General features: G+C 56.6%; 2 protein-coding genes across 3 annotated transcripts; both read right to left on the bottom strand.

Moving 5' to 3' along the window:
• Nucleotides 1–139: 139 nt before the first annotated feature.
• Nucleotides 140–5905, bottom strand: MLKL (mixed lineage kinase domain like pseudokinase). Its single transcript, XM_075101774.1, has 11 exons — nucleotides 5756–5905; nucleotides 4492–5061; nucleotides 4198–4311; nucleotides 3919–4093; nucleotides 3713–3810; nucleotides 3444–3579; nucleotides 2842–2926; nucleotides 2269–2417; nucleotides 2019–2068; nucleotides 1397–1537; nucleotides 140–356 (listed from the first exon to the last, which is right to left on the bottom strand). The coding sequence occupies exons 2-11, from the start codon at nucleotides 4946–4948 to the stop codon at nucleotides 304–306; spliced, it is 1458 nt and encodes a 485-aa protein (XP_074957875.1). The 5' UTR covers nucleotides 4949–5061; nucleotides 5756–5905; the 3' UTR covers nucleotides 140–303.
• An 819-nt stretch (nucleotides 5906–6724) lies between these two features.
• FA2H (fatty acid 2-hydroxylase) lies at nucleotides 6725–18981 on the bottom strand. 2 transcript variants are annotated; one of them, XM_075101769.1, is made up of 7 exons: nucleotides 18592–18981; nucleotides 12684–12779; nucleotides 10797–10939; nucleotides 10579–10685; nucleotides 9145–9317; nucleotides 8414–8666; nucleotides 6725–7601 (listed from the first exon to the last, which is right to left on the bottom strand). In XM_075101769.1, the coding sequence occupies exons 1-7, from the start codon at nucleotides 18859–18861 to the stop codon at nucleotides 7522–7524; spliced, it is 1122 nt and encodes a 373-aa protein (XP_074957870.1). In that variant the 5' UTR covers nucleotides 18862–18981; the 3' UTR covers nucleotides 6725–7521. The 2 variants fall into 2 exon arrangements, with proteins under 2 accessions (XP_074957870.1, XP_074957871.1); XM_075101770.1 differs by lacking the exon at nucleotides 18592–18981 and adding an exon at nucleotides 17130–17269.
• Between the last annotated feature and the right edge of the window lie 92 nt (nucleotides 18982–19073).

Below are 19073 nucleotides of genomic sequence, written 5' to 3'. Positions count from 1 at the left end.
CACCGGTGTTGCTTCCAGCCTCCCTTCGTACCCCTGAGGGCGGCCTGTCTCGGGGCAGAGCCTGTGGCAGGGTGCTGTCACCCGCTGGCCACCTCCGAGGCGAACACAGGCACGGCCGGTTGGAGAGGTGAAGGTCTCATCACACAGAAACAAATACACGTGTATTGTACGATCAGTCTCTGCCAAGGCGGGGAAGTGGGGCAAGTGGCACGCTCTGGCCTGCAGGAGGAGACCCGCTGCTTTCCCTTGACTTGCTTTCTGAGGCATCCAGCTGCTCTTGGTCACCTAGCCCTGCTTCTGCAGTTAAGTTCCTTGGTTTCTGCTTTTCTCCAGGTCAGCCAGCAAGTCTACAATCTCTGCAAAACACAAGGACGGCATTAATCAAAACAGAATATTTGTTGTACGCTTTCCCCTTCCCCATGATGAGAAGATAGCTTTTCCTTGCTGATAACCATGAAGTCCCTCTCTCCTCAGGCCAGCGTGACTGGGCAGCCATTAGCAGGGAGAGCCCCGAGCAGACACAGGTAAGTACAGCCCAAAGAGAAGCAGCCAGGTATATACAGAGGTGCCTGGAAACAGCTGTGAGAAGATATCCTTCCAGGTCAGCACAACACAGTCATGGCTGGGTGTTGGATTAGAGTAAGCAATACATGCTCTATCCTCAGTGCAGCTTTGCCACCTTCTCTGATTATTTTTTTGGTGTTTTCACTTCAGCAGGGGCAACTCCCTGCAGCAGGGTCTGCTGGGGGAGCTGCTGTTGGGAGCCGGGGGTACAGAGAGGCTGCACGCAGCAGGAGCTGGGTGGTTTCTCCAGCACAGTCCCCATATCTCTTGTATGGCAACCATCTCCACACTGGTTCTTCTATCTTTTCCTGCTGTTTCTGTTAAATATTCCAACAGACACCAATTATTTATCTGATCAGACCCAGACCAACTTCAAAGACAGTGAAATCTTCCCCGCTGTGGAGCAGTTCCCAAGATGGCAGTTGATTGCTCAAAGCCCAAGGCAGGAAATGTTCCTGCACTGTGTCATGGCTGTTCCTCCAGCTTACAGGATGTGCAGGACCTGAGTGGGGATTAACTCACGCACCCCTGCTCCCAGTTTGCCGCTTGTCTGAGAGAAAAAGCTTACTGTTATGTGATGCCAAATGAACAGCCTGGTGATTATTGTCAAGGTGTGGATAAAAGTTAACCGTAGGAACCATCACACCACAGGAAAAAAAGAGATCTACTATTAGGGGACTCGTTAGCATAAGAAGGTAGGTGAAGGAGCGAGCCGAAAACACAAAGCCAGACAAATTCATATGGCAAATAAGGGGCAAACTGACCCCCGAAGCAGCTCATTGAGGGATACAAAGTGCCTGTGGAGTGGGGAGCAGATGTCCAGGATGCTTACCCTCAGCAGAAGGGCGTTGGGAAGGGTCAAAGGCCCGGCACTGGTCAATGACTTTCCGCAGGTCTGCAGGACAATCTTCCTCAACCGGGTCCCGGTAATGATGGTTACAGATTTTCTCCACGATCTCGTGGGGAGTGCAGCCTACAAAACACACATGCGAACAGAAGCATTATGACAGAGCTCTGCTGCCACAGGAGGGAGCTCAGGAGGAAATGCAGTGCAAAGCCACACCAAGAGCCTTCCTGCAGCCTGTGGCACAGAGAAGCCAGCAGAGAAGTCACCCAAACTGTGTCTGCAATGAACCTCCCTGTATTTGGCACGACACTGTTGGGCTCCAGTGGAGCAAGGAGAGGTGTTTATGCTTCAGTGCACAGGAACATCAAATAGAAACAAAAATTACTTGAATGTTTGTAGTTTAAACATGTCACTGAAATACTTTACTGTATTGGAGTCCCAGGAGAAGCCATGGAGCTGTCATGCAGAGCCAGGCACACCAGGCACTGCCACTGGGACCTGCACGCCACAGGATGCTCCAGGAAGGAGCAGGGAGCATCCAGTGCCAGCCAGCAGCCGCACTAGAGTGTCTGACTTTTATACAGGGGATGAGGTACTTCTGTCTCACCTTCAAATGGGATTTTGGAGGTCGCAATCTCCCACAGCACGATCCCGAAGCTGGAAGGAGACAAGCAAGACTCTCAGCACTGATCCTACCACCTTCTACTCCTTCCTAACGGAGGCGACTGTTGGGCTATGCCAACTGCAAACAGCTACTTAGGTGTCTGATTAAACTTGCCCATCTTCCATAGCTCAACAGCTACTCTGCCAGACATCTGCCTGCTTATGGGCATCTCTCCCGGGAGGGACAGACACACCTGTATATTTCACAGGGCCTCCTGTAGAAGGAGGTGGTGTCTTTCAGGTTCTCAGGGGCAATGTAAGCCAGCATAGAGACTTGTTTCCAGTTCTTCTTGGCTTTCCTCTTGATGGATGACTCTGTTTCACACAGCTCAAATCCCGACAGCTGATTGAGAGAATGAGAGAGAGGGAGAAGTGGTAGAAACACAGTCTGCAGAAACCTGCGGCATGGCTGAGGACTGCCCTGAGCTGGAGAAAACAGAGCAAGGTGCCCTGGGCAGCAAAGGCTGGCTTGCAGCCACATGTGCTGCCTGGCACATGGCTCTTTCTGCAAGCAAAACCATAGGCGGAGGCAGGTGAATTGCCCTAGCTTCAGCTCATCCCAGGGTGGATGGCTCAGAAACACTCACTTTGCTGATGATAAAACAGAGATAATGATGAACTGAGGTGTTAAGTGTCTAAGGTGACAGGGGAGATTACTCTAGCCCAGGTGTTATTCTGGACCATCATAATTCCCTTCAGTGTTGGTGCGGAAGACATCCACAAAAACACGCAAAACTCCCAAAAGCTTTTCCAAGTGTGGTCCTTACCTTCACACAGTAATCCCCAGCCACCAGGAACTTGCTACTGCAGATGCAGCCATGGAGTCGGGATTTCTCCTCTGTCTGATGCAACCTGCAGCCGGACAGAACCAAGGACAACACATCCTGGTGATGGACCCATCCCTACCTCAGGGCTCTCTCCTGCTGTGTAGGGGATGGACTGACATGCACCCAGAGAAGCTAGCAGTTCTCTGACTGTCTTGGTGGACCAACCCTGCGAAGCCAACCTTTCCAGCAGCTGCTGAAAGAGCCACTGTGGGCAAAATAATGAGCTTGCAGATGAACAGGACCCATAAGGAGAACTGGCCATGCTGTACTTGGAGTAGCACTCCTGAAGCTGCCACATGGGTGCAGGGAAGGGGGTTTCTCTGTTCCAGGCCTTTGCAGGCTTGAAGCCAGATGTAGGGGCCAGTGACCAGGGGAGATGGTACTACTGCACACAAACCCACTGCCTATCAATGGGAGGCTGTCCCAAGGTGGTGGAAACAGTGTCTAACAGGATACCACTGCTTACTGAGAGATACCAGGAAGCTGGGCACAGCTTGTGGATCATCAGGTGGACTTGCTCACTGATTTAGGCAGGAGCTTACCTGTAAAGGCCTCTGGCAGCTCCCAGGGCCATCCGAATGCGGACCTCCCAGGAGAGATGCTGTTGCTTGGTCAGCACGTCCCGCAGCGTCCCATGCTTACAGTACTCCATGACGATGGAGAAGCAGGGGCTCCCATCTGCAAGGCAATACCTTGACCATCCCACCCTGTGCCACCTCTTGGCAGGGGACCATGACAAACCATCTGCCACTAGCTAGCATCAGGGACAGACAAGGGAGGGAAAGGGTGACATTAATACGACACCTCCTACCTTTCTCCTCAATGCAGATCCCATACATGCGCAGGATGTTTGGAGACTCAAACTTCTTTAGGGTCTGAATCTCCTTCTCAAAGATGTCTCTCACCTTCCTGCAGAAATGGACAGCACAGTGAAATCCCTGGAATGAGGTGTGACATGGTGCTGTGCCACCCTACCCTCCCGGCTGCCCCATGTTGCTCCAACCCAGGACAACTCACACTGGGTCGGTGGTCAGAGGCCTCTTGAAGGTTTTGATGGCGACGGGGTACTTGAGGTACTCGCCCTCATAGAGGTCATAGCTCTCGGTGTCTTGCAGGTGTCTGTAGAAGGTGAGGTGGTCCCTCTCGATCTCGGTGATGTCTTCTCTTTTACCAACGTTGACTTTCTTCAAGCCTGCTCCCACCATGCGCCGGGAGGGAACGAGGGACATGTTAGGGTAGGGCTCGGGGTAAAAGGAACCAGTCCACATGGTGCCTAGAGGTGTGATGTCAACTTACGCTCCATCGCGCGCACCACTTTGTTCAGCTCGCTTTGCATCCAGTCTACCTTGCTCTCCATACATTGTCTGTTGATGTAGATCTCCTCAGCTGCATCTTCAGGCTCCTCGGTACCTGGGAAGAGAAATATGCAGAGGTGGGGCCGCTGGGTGGATGTGCAGGACTGATGTGGTTAGTTTTTCTTGTGGTTTAAATGTCCCTTTGGCTCTCCTTGGCCATGGCCATCAAGCCAAAGCTGGGCAGCAGCTGGGGAGAGATGCCAACTGCCAGTCTCAGGGAAAGAGTGATACTTACTTGCAATCACCTGGTCCAAGAAAGCCCGGTCGTCCTTCAAGTCCTCAGCATCCTGCCTGCGACAGGTCTTTTTCTGGAAAGCCTCCAGGAAAGTCTGCTTCTGTTCTGCCTGCAGCAGGAGCGAAAGCCCCTGGGCAATGTCCTCTAGGCTCTCATTCACCCAGACAAACTCCTCGCCAGCACTGTGGGCTCTCAGGAACTTCTGGATCCAGCTGGTCTGGCTGTATTTCATCACCAGTTTCTGGGCTTCCCCCAGTGCCTGGAGCAGCTTCTTCAACAGTTCTTCTTCATGGCAGGAGATGTGCTTCAGTGGCTGAGCCCTGAGGATCCTCACAGGCTCCAGCAGGACTTGGATGCGCTCCACAAGGCGCTGGCACTGGTGCTTACAGCACTTCACCTGCTCAAATTGGGTGTGGATAGCATGGGCTATGGAGAGGACCTTCTCCACAATGTCCATACTTGCAGCAAAGGGCTTGGCCACTGGGGAAGTGGGCTGGTGGTGTCTGGTGGAGGTGAGCCTTGGGTACCACTTGCAGATCAGGTGGATGCAGTTCTTCCACGCCTTCCACCCTAAGGAACAGCCTTAACATAGCACACCACCCTCCAGGTCTCCTATAGCCCCTTATATCTCCTCCAGCTGCTTTGCTTCCTCTGCTTCGCCTGGCACGGTGGCTGCTTGTGCACACTGGGGCCAGCACTCACAGACAGAGACATCGGTAACAGTAGTATTGGTACATCTCACTCCACGGTAACAAGAGATGTTTTGGCTTGATTTATGTAAATTAATTTAGTGTTAGCCATACCCAGAGAACTTACACATAAACAAGCAGGGTCTGCGATGGTCCAAGGAGCACCCCCCCAGGCAGCGCTCCCTGGAACCAGCCCTGCGCCATTATGGGGTCCTGCCCACAGAGCCTACATTTTTGACTGTAAAGAGACATTTTCATTTCTAGCCAACATCCCTCTCTGTTATCACCCATGTAATAAAAGCTTTCACACCTTCACAGCCCCGGCACCCCTGACTGTTCTATGTTTTCTCCCTGTAGCCCTGTATTGCCTGCTTGAGGTTTTAAAACAAACTCTTTCTATGTGCTCAGCATCCCCACAGGGATGGTCTCTGCTCCCCAGCCCACGTCCAGGAAGCAGGGACAGAAAACTGTCCCCGTTGCAGGGAAATTAGCAGCAGCCATCCATGCCATTGATGCAGCTGGCACTGAGAGAGTGGTGCCAGGCTCTACCAGCTAGAAATGAGACAGAAACTCACCCAGAAACAAGCTGCAGGCAGTCTCCGTTCCTCTTCAGGCTCTCTCCAGCATGGCCTCCAAGGAAGAAGCTTGTCCACTTGCTAAGAGAAATCCGTTGGGTTTACCTGACCCTGCTTCACACACTTCTGCCTTGGCTGCCTCTGCAGACTGGAGAGGCATGGCAGGGTGAGTGTGAGTTTATAGGGTGCTTTCCCCAGCCACCACTCCTGCGGGCAGCGGAAGGGGCATTGTGCAACCCACCACAGCTTCCCACACTGCCCTGGCGTCCTGTTCCCAGAAAGCTGCTCGGGGTGGGGGAGGAAAGGGTATATCCCCCCATGCTGGGTTTTGCTGGCTGGAAGAAGGAATTACCTGCAGGAAGTGCATCAGGAAGAAGGAGACAAGGGGAGGCTGTGCCCCCCATATTGACACTTGCTGTTATTTTGAGGACCCCAACTCCTTCTGCTGTGCCACCAGCTCCAGCAAGGCTTGCTCAGGGCATTGTAACACCCTCAGCATCAGCTCTGTGCCCCCTTGAGCTTCCTGTACAGGGCAGCAAGTACACCTGTCTTGCACAAGGGATTCTGGTCCTTCAGGACCTTCTACTCCCCTCCCCACCCCTGCAGCCCCAGGACCCCTCAGCATCAAAGGAAGTGCTGGAAATGGTGCTTGACCTCTGCCGGGAGTGCAGGAAACTGCGGCTGGCTTCGTCAGGGGGCAGGCTGATTTTGAGAAGCACAGGGTGGCACGTGATGGTGTTGCCCAACTTCGGAGAAGTGAGTGTGGCTCCAACTGGCTTCTGCTTACCAAGAACCCAGGGTCACACAGGCTTGCTGTGGTTCTGCGCTGCAAAGATCTTCCTTGCCACCGCCATGGTTTCGTCAGTGTGGGAAGCTGAGAAAGGCAACCGCAAGGTACCACAGCACTAAGGGTGGGAGAACGTAGGAGCAACCCCGAGGGACATGTTTGCCAGACACTTTTCAAAAGGCTTTACTTTTCAAAATATACAGTTTATTTACAATTGTAGTGTCTACAGTTTTACATATAACTTTATTCCAAACCTTTAAATATTTGCAGTAAACTTTAAAAAAAAAAATAATCACAGGATCAGCAAAAAAGGCATCTCGTAGCAATTCTGTTCATTGGAGTTTGAGTTTCAAGTAGCCAATGTCTACAAAAAACATGAACTTGATAAATCTGGCAGAGAGATACAGGTGCAATGGTTAGAAAAAGGCAAAATCCAGACCTGTGGGATCCCCACTCCAAGGGCCACAGGCCAAGGAAACCCTGTGATGGGATCAGGCCAGGAGAGGGACCTGGGATACAGAAGCCCCTCAGCATGAGTTAGGTGATGTGGTTAACTGCAGTGTTGGTCACCCTGGGGGGGGGCCACCCCAGGAGGGCCAGGTGTTCAGGGGAGCACCGGCGAGGTGCCAGGGTGGAGAAGGGAGGGTGGCATCGGGCACTTCATCTTCCAGGCAGCAAACCTGCCTGTGCATCCGTGGCCTGGAGCAGGAGGGCAGTGAGGAAGGGGCTGGAGCCCCCCAGAGAGCCCTCCAACCTCCTCCTCCCCTTTCCCCACATCCTCACCCTGTCCTGGTCCCCCTTGGTAGTGCCACAGCTGGTCTGGAGCGCACCATGGGGGTGCTCTAGTGTGGGGCCACCACCATGGCACAGGCCCCGGGAAGGGGCCAAGGGGCCAGCCAGCCTTGCCAAGGGCTGGGGAGGGATGCCAGCCCCAGCCCAGGAGGGATGGAGCCAGCAGCCGGGTACCACACCAGGGCCATCAGTCCTCTTTCTCGAAGGTCTCCTCGGGGATGAGCGTCCGGAAGGGGTGATCCCAGAAGCGGGTGCTGATGCCAAAGCCTGCAAGCAGGGGAGAGAGCACTCAGCCCACAGCAGCGCTGCCATCATCAGGATGCCGCCAGGGACAGGGTGCAGCTCACTCGATGTTAACTGAGCTGGTGGCACCATTGCTGAAACGGGCAGGGGTAGGAGCAGCCAGCATGAGAGGCACATGGCCAGGCTGGGACATCATCCAGCCGGGTGCAAAGGTGACGATGGCTGACAGCAATGCCAAGGCCAGGATGTCCCTCTGGAGAGGCTGGTGGGGGAGGCCCACCCACATTTCGGGGAGGGAAGAAGGCAAAGGTAGGGCAAGGAGGAAGAGCAGAGGGAGCAGAAGGAGCTGGCTGGGCCATGCCACCAGCCCCATAGATGACAGCTTATCTGGACAGGGTGTTTTCTCCTAGGAAACCGGGCAAAGGGCAGGTTGAGCAAGTGTGGGGCGGACCCGGGGAAGCCGGGGGCCTCACCCAGTGCCTGCCAATGCCTGCCGACAGGAAGACATGCTGCCCCAGGCAGGGACAGGCACCTACATCCCAGCACGACGGGGGCTCTGCCTCCACCCTGGCATCCCTGGGCGGCCTTGGTGCCCGCCAGCCAGATGGACTGCTGCCTTTGCCACTGTGCCACGCTGGCTCCTCATACACAACCTGGGGGCTGAGAAATGTGCCCCATGGGGATGCAGCACCTGGTACACTGCTCCCCCAGTAGCAAGGTACTTGGAGTTCCCCATCCCAAATCCCGAACACCAAATATTTCAGAGCATCAACTGCACACATGCAGGGCTCTGACAACCCTCATCCCTGCCAGCATGTGTGGAAACATGGCACTACCTGATTTTTGGTATTCAAAGTGGTGCTTGACGTGATACGCCTTCAGCCCATACAGGTAGGTGCCTTTTTTCGGTGACCCATAGTGAAGGTAATAGTGCATCATGTCGTAGACGACGTAGCCACAGAGCCCCCCGACAAACACCGAGAGCCCCAGCACCTCGGGCAGCAGGAGCTGCAGGACGCCGTAGAAGAAGCCAATCACTAGCGAGGCTGGCACAGGAGGGAAGACGAGGCGGGAGCTGTCAAAGGGAGACTGGAAGAGGAGAAGGATGGTGGGACAGGCAGCTCCTAGCTTACCCCATGTCCTCAGCACATCCCTGCTAAGCATTTGGGATGCCCATTTGGGAAAAGCCAACACCAAAGCAGCCCCCAGACACCCTCCCCAAAAGATGCACCCAGTGGTGAGAGCAGCCCCACACCCACACTGTGGTGATGGGGCAGCCGGTGGCTTTGGATAGCAGATCCCCAAGTGCCACTGGGACATTTCCTCCAGTGAAGCTAGAGGGAGCCCATGGCTTTTTTGGTGTTCCTCTTGCCCAGACAGATCTTGCAGATTTAACTGCAGCTCCTCTGAGCCCGTCTTGCAGCCCTTGCCAGTATTAGGTAAGAGCCCCGCTTGGGGCGAAGATGCCACGAGTCACGTTGAACACGCACAAACAGGCTCTGCCTGAGCAAAGGCCACTGTTCCCATGGGCCGGCAGGCGCCAGCGGAGGTGTAAGCTGCGACTCACCTTGTGATGCTGCCCATGCAGCAAGAAATGCAGGGTGATGAGATAGTAGTTACTAGCGGGTGGCTTCATGTGGAAGACAAAGCGATGGATGAGGTACTCTAGCAGGGACCACAGGAACATCCCCAGGAGGAAGATGAAGGGGAAGTAGTATTTGTGGACAGGGATGGAGTACTCTACACAACGAGACATGCAGCGGTCAGCAGGGCAGGTGATGCATGGGTGCTTTTATCTATCACCATCCTCCCATCGGCATCCAGGTGAAGCTCCGGTTTCCCTCCCTCTCACCTCTCAGCTGCCTCCTGCCCCGATCTTCCCCAGGGAGCTACATTCCCAAACCACATTTCTTTTGATTCCCATTAATTTACGCTCTTTACGGGAACAGTCAGCTTCTTGCTGCCCCTGCATCCCAGATGCCAGCCAGGGCTTGGAGGCATGCCCCAGGGACAGCCCCATCCTTCCACAGCTGCTTCACCCACCAGAACAAGGCAGGAGGGATCTTATCTGTGCAGGCAGCACATGTGACAATTAAACAGTGTTGTTGGTAGGGTTTTTTGTGTTTTGGTTTTTTTTTGAAAAAGAATAGGTTTGTTGGGCGCTTTCCCCCGCAGAGCATTTTTCAGCCACCTCCTTCTTTCAGGGTCAGCTGCCAGCACTGTGTCCTCACTAGCAGAATTTAGATCCCCCTCCCTGAGAGTTGTTCATTTTTGGAAAAAAAAACCCAAACACCCTCTTGACAGCAAGGTGCTGAATGCTGCAAAGAGCGGAGGGGGGGATGCCAGTGCAGTGGGTGCTCCACCCCATGGCTGGGCATAGCTGGCACTGGGTGGCACCTTGCAAGAAGAAAAAAAAAAAAAAAAAGAAAAAAAGAAAAAGCACAAAGACGACAGCCTGCCCTGGCCACGCTTGTTATTCCCGGGGGAGCAGACAGTGGGAGATTCAAGGGCAGGCGCTTTGGCAAAACAAGCCCCACACTGTGCAACACCAGCAGCACTGAGAGCCGGGTTTGTTTGCCTGCCGTGCCGGCATCCAGCCGTGACCCAGGGTGGGTGTCAGCAGTGGGTGGCACACACCACAGAGCTTGGTTTTGGGGATGGAGGGAAAGGAGGCAAGAAGGAGCAGGCTGCACCCTGGGCCAGGGTGCTCCCTGCCCCCATTGATCCCCCTGGGGGACCAAATCATTTGGGCGAGAGGAGGGGATGGAGGTGGGCGAGCTCAGGCTTTAAAGCAGTGCAGGTGGCTTTGTGCAGGGGACATGCTGGTGGCTGTGAGGACAGGGGCTCACTCGCTGCTCTTGCATGCGGCTCATGGTGAGCATGCACAGAAGGAGGGATGCTGAAGGGGTGCAGAGGTCTCCCCCTGCTCATGGCTGTCCTGCCCCTGGACCTGGAGGGGTGGCAGCAAGATGAGCCCAAAGGCTTTTGCCTCTGCTCATACCTGTGGTGAAGGAGGAGAAGAGCCTGGTGTTGCCCTGGGCAAGGGAGGTGTAGCTGACCCAGCTGAGATAGAGCACCACAGGGGCCCACACAATGAACACCACGTACCTACAGGGTAGAGGGAGATGTCAGAGGGAACGTCCCATGGGGTGGCAAGCCATCCCCCACCTCCCCATGGAGGCAGCGACCAGGGCACAGAGCAGACGCCCAGGGGCTCACCATGCCGTCTTGGAGAGGGACTCGAGGAAATCTGAGTGGAAGAGACGGATGGGCCGATCCACAGGCTGGTGCACCCACTCGTCATACTTCTCCCCCAAGTAGCCCACCTGCCACAGCAAGGGCTTCTCCCAGTCCACCAGGTCCTAAAGGAGCAGACAGCAGTTGTACCCCCATGGGACCCACACACTGCCCTGGTACTGGGCACAAAGCTGCACCCCAGCTGCAGGATTTTGGGCTGCAAACCCCTTGCCATGCCCCACAAGCAGCTGCTTCTTGCTTCAAGCAGCCCTGAGCTCCCTACAAGCACCAGCACAGGGCAGACAGGCAAAGCCAGGCACACATCAGCCCCATCTACCCACGAATGCAGGACTGAGCTCACCCCTGTGCCACCGGGTACCTGCCAGCACTTCAAGGTGAAGGTGGCTGTACCTGGCTCAGCATCAGGCCCTGATAACCGAGGCTTTTCCACCCCCAAGAAGCTGCCAAGGTTAGACAGTGAGCAGCAATATTCCCTGCTCACAAGCCGCCAGTAGGACACAGAGCCCATCCCTGTGGCATTGCCCTGGCCAAGGGCTTTCCTCCTTGCAGAGAGGATGCACAGGGTAGCTGCAGCTATTCGAGTGTTCTGGCAGTGAGAAGCAGAGCAGAAAGGGATGGGGAGCAGGGATACAGAATGGGAACACAAACGCCAGCCGCTGCTCCTGTGCATGGCCACATTCAGATGGCTGCAAGAGCAAAAAGGGACTTGTGCAGGCATGTGTGTCTGCACGGCATGAAAATAGGGACACCCAACTGGCAGCTCTGGCTCTGCCACTGCTCAGCATCCCCAGATGTGTCTTCTGCTGGCCTGGCCAGGTAAGGTGGTTTCTTGGTCCCACTCCTGATCTGGGACAGAAACCGCGCTTGCCTGGCTGAGCTCTGGGCCTGGCAGCTCTCCATCAGCTGTCCTGCGCCACGTGGCACTGGCGCAGCAATGCAGCGCCTGGGGGTGTGCCAGAGGTCATTCGGCAGCAGCGGGGCAGGGGACAGCTCAGCTTGGGGCACTTCAGGGCAAGGAGCCAAGGTGGTTGCAGGCAATTTTGGGGCTTTGCTCCAGGCAGGGATGGATGTGATACAGCCCTAGCCTGCAGTGTGTGTGTGGACAGGGATGGAGACACCCTCCATTGGGGAGGTAGGGGAAAAGTTAGAGCAGAAAGGTCACTTTGGGATAGCAGATTAGCTTTTAAAGGTGGCCAGCAGCAAAATTAAGAGGGGTGAGTGACAGGTTATCTCCTGCTCAAAAAAAAAAAAAAAAAAAAAAAAAAGAAAAGCCTTTGCAAGGTAAAAGCACACTCACTGATGAGCCAGGGCTGTGCAAGACATGGCAGCCAGATGGTGCTTCAAAGGGCAGGAATGTCCAAATGCACCTTGGGGATGAACCCTGCTCCTGTGGCATCCTCAAAGAGGAGCTGGCAGAGCAGAGAGCACCCAGCATGCATGGGGATTTCCCTGCCCAGGCCAGTGCACCCCTTAGCGCTCATTATGGATGCTCAGTCAAGAGGAAAAAATGAAAAAATAAATAAAGCAAGAAAAAAAAATAAAGCAAGCAAGCAAGGTGCAATGTGGCAGCACGTCCTGCTCAAAGGGCACAGCCACTGTCAGAGAAAGGCATCTCCACCTATGCTGCCACAGCAGCAGCCTCCCAGAGTGGCCACGCCTGGGCAATAAAGCATGAGTGATGTCATCTGCACCAGGAGAAAGGGCAGGAGCAGCCGGATCAGCTCCCTCCCGGCTCCCTCCATCCCAAGGTTTAGCAGAAAGCCAGTGCTCCTGCGGGGAAGAAAAGACCTGGTCTCCCTTGGGAGCCCTCTGGCAAACACCATGGCTGGAGAAATCCCCAGCTCTTACCTTTTCTACATCCACTGTTTTACAGCGGGGATCCATCTGCGCTGGTGTCTGGGCTGCAGCATCCACTGCCTTCTCATCCACCGGCTCCAGGTAGCTCTGAAAAAGAGAATGAAAACCCTGCTGTGAAACACCAGCAGCAGATGCAGCTGGGGATGGCAGTGGCGATGCCACCCAGGGGCACAGGCAAAGTGAGCTCGTGCCTGCCTGCTAAATAAATAAGAGAAAAAAATCTGGTGAATTTAAGTCAGTCAGTTCCTGCAGAGCAGGTTTCTGAGAGATGCAGCTGCCGGCAAACTGTGCTGCCCTTCAAACCGTGCACTAAGCATTGCACGCTCGGGTCTTTTTGGAAACGTCCCCCCCCACCCTGCTTTTCAGACCACCACACCATGCTGCTGGGAGGGCACTGGCTGCTGGTGCTTGGGCGTTGCAAAGTGGAGGCTCCCAGGGCCTTGGCCAGCATTTTTCCTTGCAAACAGGCAATGCTGTAGCGCAGCTCACCTTCCCGCAGGCCAGCGGCCCGGTGAGCACCAGCCTGAGCCAGCACTGCTGCCAGCGAAGCAAGGGGCATTGCTGGGTTACTGGTCACAATGCAAACGCCAGGCTCCCTCCTCCCCAGCTTGGCAATTCAGTCCCTGGGGAAGGTAGGCTGCCAGAGCTGGTGAGCATGGCACGGCTGGTACCACCACCCTGGCTCTGGGTATGGAAGAAGAAATGCAGCAGGAGGGAGCTTACCCCGGGGGAAAAGGCAAAGTGCCCTTTGCAAGGTGGTGCTGGGCTGGACACATTCACCACAGTCTGTGCAAAATGGGGTGGGGGTCTGGATTTGGCTAGAGAGGGCACACCGAGGCCTGGGGGACACTCTGGTGCCGCAGCAGCAGGGTGAAGCCCAGGCTGCGGTCCCGCTGCCAGGGCTGGCTGAGAAACAGGAGAAACCTGCCTTGTCTGATGCTTGGAAGCAAACACATTGCTAGCTGCCAGCACTGGCCTCCTTCCTGTGGCCCTGCCAGCTCCGGTGCTGGCCCTGCCACCGATGTAGGGCTTGGTGAGGCTGCAGCGTGCCTGTGCAAGCTCCGAGCCAGCCATGGCCCCCAGCAGCAGCGCCAGCAGCCTGCCGGATCCCTAGGCAGGACATGCCAAACATGCCTTTTCTCCTGCTTTGTCACCTTGAGTTACCCATTAACCCGGCAGCAGGGTACGGCACAGCACGGCAGCCCCGGCACAGCAATGCTCACCGGGCTTCCCAGCTGTGCCACTTGCAGTAAGGAAGGATTTTCTCCTGGAAGCCATGGCACAAGCAGGGCTCCTTGACGGCTGCTCTGAGAGGGATGCGAATCCCTTGAGGGATGTGAGGGCATCACATCCCTGTTGGGAATAAAACCCCCACCCCAGCAGTTGCTGGAGGAGCTGAGATGCAGGAGGACCAGCATCACCTCACCAGGGTGGACAGGACTTTGTGCTGTGTTGGTGATACCAAGCCAAGGCTCAGGCACTGTCTGCTGGCAGCAGGCACTCCTTGCCGGCTGGGCTCCAACCCTCTTTCCCAGACTAGTCAGATTTTAAGCTTCAACTCACTGGTATGGGAGCTGCACTACTCGGCCTCGAGGCAGCCCCTTGCCCCAGGAGAGTGGGCAGGGCAGGGGATATTTCCAGCCAGGCTGGACTTGAGCAGACATCAATTTTACTGCAGACAGAGCACTGCTGTGAGCTGATGCTGTGGACCACACCCTCCCCCTGCAAGGGTCTTCACTGCTATTTTCAGCTTTGCACACTCCATCCTTCAGCCAGACATCCTGAAATGCTGGGGGAGGTGGGATGCTTTGAAATCCAGCCAAGGGTGGTCAAGTTATGGTTTTGCCCCCTCTCCATGGGTGCTTTGGAAGAAAATTTGTCTTTGAGAGAGAGACACGGCTTCTCTACTCCTGGAGAAATGAGCCTGAGCTCCACCTCAACGCTTGCACCGTAGCCTCACTGGCAGCAGGAGGGGTGTTTAAGAAAGCCAGGCTGATGCAACACCCTCACACAGCACCTCTCCTCCCCTTTCTGAAGTGTCTATAGACCTCCAACTCCCCTGCCCATGGATGCCCAAGCACCGCATTGTGGCCAAAGGCTTCCCCGTCCTCCCAGTCAGGGAGGCAGACAGGGGGCTCAGACCCCACCTCGCCAGCAGCACTGGGGCTGGGGAGGATGGGTGCCACCAGTGAGCTGCCATTGCCCTGTGTGCTACAGCAGCTCCCTTCCAGCATCCAGCCTCACCTGAGTCACCTCCTCCTCCTCTTCCTTAGCTGGAGAGCAAGAGGAAGGCTCTCCTCTTCTTCACCCAGGGGCTGGCACTGAAAGGACTGGCAGCCGTGGCGTAACTTCAGTGCAAGCCATGCCTGCATGCCCCAGCTTGCTCACCAGAGCAGTGGCGCGCTCCTACCTGCTCCAAGCACACAGGGACCCTGCAAGGACCAAGCCCCACCAGCACCCAAAACCAGTACTGGGCTTATGTCCATCCTCCTCCTCCTCCTCCTCAAAATAAAAAGTGGGTTGAAAGGAGGCTGAAGGGGTCTTTGCCATCGCCAGGCCCTGCCTGTCACCCACAGGTGATGCTGATGCATCCAAGTCATCTTCAGGCAAACAGGTCCTGCCAGGAAAGATGTGCAAGAGGCCTGATGTAATGAAGGGAAAGTTAACGCCTATGAAGCGCTGCCTTCCTGTGCCACTGCCCCGGTGAGCGGCAGCGCCGGCAGGGTGCCATCTCTCCTGCTGGGAGGCAATGGGGTGACTGCGTGCGCCAGCATCTGCCTTCAAGCATCCCACTGCCCTGCGTGGGTCAGGCAGGGGCATGGGGAGCTTGGCGCCAGTCCTGTGCTGCCTACACCACCCTGGCGCTGCCCCACAGCAGGGCTTGGGGTGTCAAAAGAAAAACAAAATCCAGCTGCCATAGGAACAGGTACAGACAGGAGGGATGGTCTGGCATGGGGTCTGATGTGCCTGGGATGAGGGCAGGAGGCAGAGCTGGAAACCTCCCCCTGGCCCAAGCGGGGCAATGCCTGCAGACAGCCACTGCCCAGTGAGCCAAACCCTGCAGGAGCTCTGCTGTGCCTCTGCATTGCCCCAGAGCCTCCAGCACCTTCACCAAACTCCTAAACAGCTTGAATTGCTGATATCCACATGAGCTGGCAGCTCAGGCTCAGGCACATAGCACATGAGGACACCCCACAAGGCACAGGGAGCCCAGGTGAGGTCCCCACCCACAGCAGCACGCTTCCAGAGTCACCATCCCACCAGCATTGCTGTCCCTCGGCAGCAGCTGGCAGAGCCCCACGAGGCTGCATCTCAGCTCACTAAATACTGGGTGCAGCAGGACTATTAAAAGGAGGTTGAATTTAGCTTGTTCTAATGATAACAATAAACAACACCCCTGAATAACGTGCAAGCGCCTACATCCAAGTAAGCTCAGGCTGGGACAGGGAGCCAAGGCAAGCCTGACACACACCAATGGGGGCAAGAGGAAGGGGAGGACACCAACCATGAGAGGGACAGCGGATTTACCATGACTCACAGCCATGTCATGCACCCCAGAGAGGCTGTGATGAAAGTCTATCATTGCTTAAATTGGAGGGGTAATTAGATGATCCAATTTCCCTCTAGCAAGGCTGTTAAAATCCACTGTCTAGTTTGGGTAATTATCACTTCTTACTTTGATCTCCCCTATACATTCTGTTTGCATAGATAAAAATTTGGGGGGTTAACTTGTCCTTAGCCAAACAGGGCTCGGTTATGCAGAAGAGGGACCTGCAGCTGAAGGATGGAGCCAAGCTGCCGGAAGAGGCATGGAGAGGCCTGCCAGCAGGATGAAGGCTGGCTTTCATCTTCCTTTTCTCCTCCTGCATTAACACTTTTCCCCTCTCCCTTTTCCAAAACCCTTGAAATCCCTGGGCATAAGCAGGGGGGATGCTGGGTGCCTGTGGGACCACAGACTCCCATGTCCCTCCGCACAGCGATGGTGAAGCCTTTGGGACCTCCAATGGGCAAGTTGAGGCACCGTCAAAGCTGCGGGGATCTGGAGCCAGAGTGGGGCCATGCGACACCTCCTTCAGAGGGCTGCTTGGGCTAGGCCAGCTGGAAAGCAGCCAAAGCAAGAACCCAAGCAACCACTGAGGGCATTGATTTCCCCTATCTCCCTCTGAAGGGGATCTTTTTTTTTTTTGGGGGGTGGGGGGCAAGTCTGCGGAGCAGTTCACACACCAGTTGGATGCAGGATGTGGCGTCGTCAGCCTCACTGTGCCAGATGGGGCATTTTCCCCTTCTCCCTCGAGTTACAACCTGGGATGGTTTATCTAGTGCCAGGTAGCGTCTGATCTCCCTGCGCCCTGGCGTTATCACGCCGTGTATTTGCATTGGGACGGTGGCAATTCCCCTCGGCACAGGCTGCGGCGCAAGAACTCGTTTGTCCAGTACCTTCCTTTGCCCCAACCCGTCGAGCTCGTCACGCCTGTGAGGAGGCGGCAGTAATGAGTGTCCCAACAGAGGAGGTGCCATCCCCGGGATCCAGGAAAAAAGCAGGCATCACACCAAGGCTGAACAAAGCCCCGTCTGTGGCGCTGCAGCCGGTCGGGGCCGAGGCTGCACCGTGGGCAGGATAACCAGCAAGTGCAAACAACCAGCTCGGAGGGACCGACTGGTCACTGACCCTGCTGGCACATCGCTGAGAGAAAGCGGCTGCTGGGCTGGCCAAGGGGGCTGGGCCAGGCCAGCTGCTCCAGCATCCTGTGCCGGCAAGGTCCAGTAATTGAGGCAGCAGCACCGGTGCCATGCTGCCTCCTGGAAGTTCACCTGGCAGTGGTGCTTCCCCAGGGCATTTTCCCTTCTGCCTGGGCAGCAGCCGAGGACGGGGCTGGGGTGTCACAGATGGCATTGAATCACGGCCACCCTTGCCCAATGCCCAGACAGTTAGGGACGTGGCAGGGGTCCTCTCCCCATCGGTGGCCACTCATCACCGGCAAGACCCAGCACCCCAGTCCCTGGCTGAGAGCTGGCAGTACCAGCCCACCACATGGCCCTACTAAAACCAATGCTGAGCTGCACGTCCCCATCGCTCACACCCCTTCAGAGACCCAAACACCTCCACACCATGCTGGCACACCGGGGTCACCCATAAGCCCTGGCTCCTGTCACAGCCAGGGCAGGATGTGACCGTGGGGTGGGGCTCCATAGATACCAGGCTCTGTGCACCTGGGACACAGTCTGTCCCAGGCCCTGAGGAGCCTGGACTGTATGCACCTTGGGACCCTCTGCACCTCAGGCCCCACAGACCCCAGCCCTCAGACCTCCCCAGAGCCAGCGTACCCTAGGCACTCAGGACCTTTGCACCCCACACACCTCAGGCACGGTCTGTGCAGGGCCCTGGCAGCCTCAGACACTCCCTGCCCCATACACCCCTCATGCGCATATGCCCCAGACCCTCCACAGCCTGGACACCAAGCACCCTGTGTGGCTCAGGCCCAACACATGCCACATCCCATACAACTCAGACCTGAACCTGGGTGCCTTATACACCCTATACACTACATGCGCCCCAAAGACTCCATGTACAGCTTGGACCCTGCACAGCCTGGACCCAGGGTGCTCCATAGAGCTTGCACAGCTCAGACCCCGTGCACCCTGAACCTGTGGTGCTCTATAGACCCTCACACAGCCTGGACCTGGGATGGTCTATAGACCTTGCACAGCTTGGACCCTGTGCACCCTGGTCTTGGGGTGCTCTATAGATCCCCGCATCTCTCAGACCCCGCACAACCCGGACCTGGGGCAGTCTGCAGACTCTCCCTCTACATCCCAGACCCTACCCAGCCAGGACGCAGGTCAGCCCTGCAGATCCTGCGGAGCCCGGAGCCGGTGCAGCCGGAGCGGGCGGCGGTACCTGTTCCTCGCCGGGCTCCATCTCCCCCACGTAGTACTGCTCGAGCCAGCGGCGGGCGTTGGCGGAGTGCCGGTGGGGCGGCCCCTCCAGCGCGGCGCTCACGTCGGTGCCGGCCCGCCGCCGCAGCAGCTGCTCGCCCCCCGGGTGCAGCCGCACGAAGCCGCTCAGGTCGTAGAGGCGGCGGCGGCAGCGGACGAGACAGGCGCCCTGCGCACAGCGAGCCCGCACCTCGGCGGCGCTGAAGGAGCGGGGCGGCGGCGCCGCCGCCATGGCCCCCGCTGCCCGTCCCGCCGCCCGTCAGACCGACCGTCCGTCCGTCCGTCCGTCCGTCCGTCCGTCCCGCCGCGCTCTGCCGGCACCTGCTCATCTGCATACATGCATATGCCGCCCGCTACGCCACGCCTCCCCGCCGCTCGTTGGACGGCGCCCTCGGGGGGCGGGGTTTGGGGGGCGGGGTTTGGGTGGGGGCGCTCCGCCCCGCG

This window comes from Phalacrocorax aristotelis, chromosome 8, assembly GCF_949628215.1.
Source record: "Phalacrocorax aristotelis chromosome 8, bGulAri2.1, whole genome shotgun sequence".
Classification (NCBI taxonomy): domain Eukaryota; kingdom Metazoa; phylum Chordata; class Aves; order Suliformes; family Phalacrocoracidae; genus Phalacrocorax; species Phalacrocorax aristotelis.
Note: the sequence above shows the minus strand (reverse complement) of the source record. Positions and strands in the feature narration are given on the sequence as shown.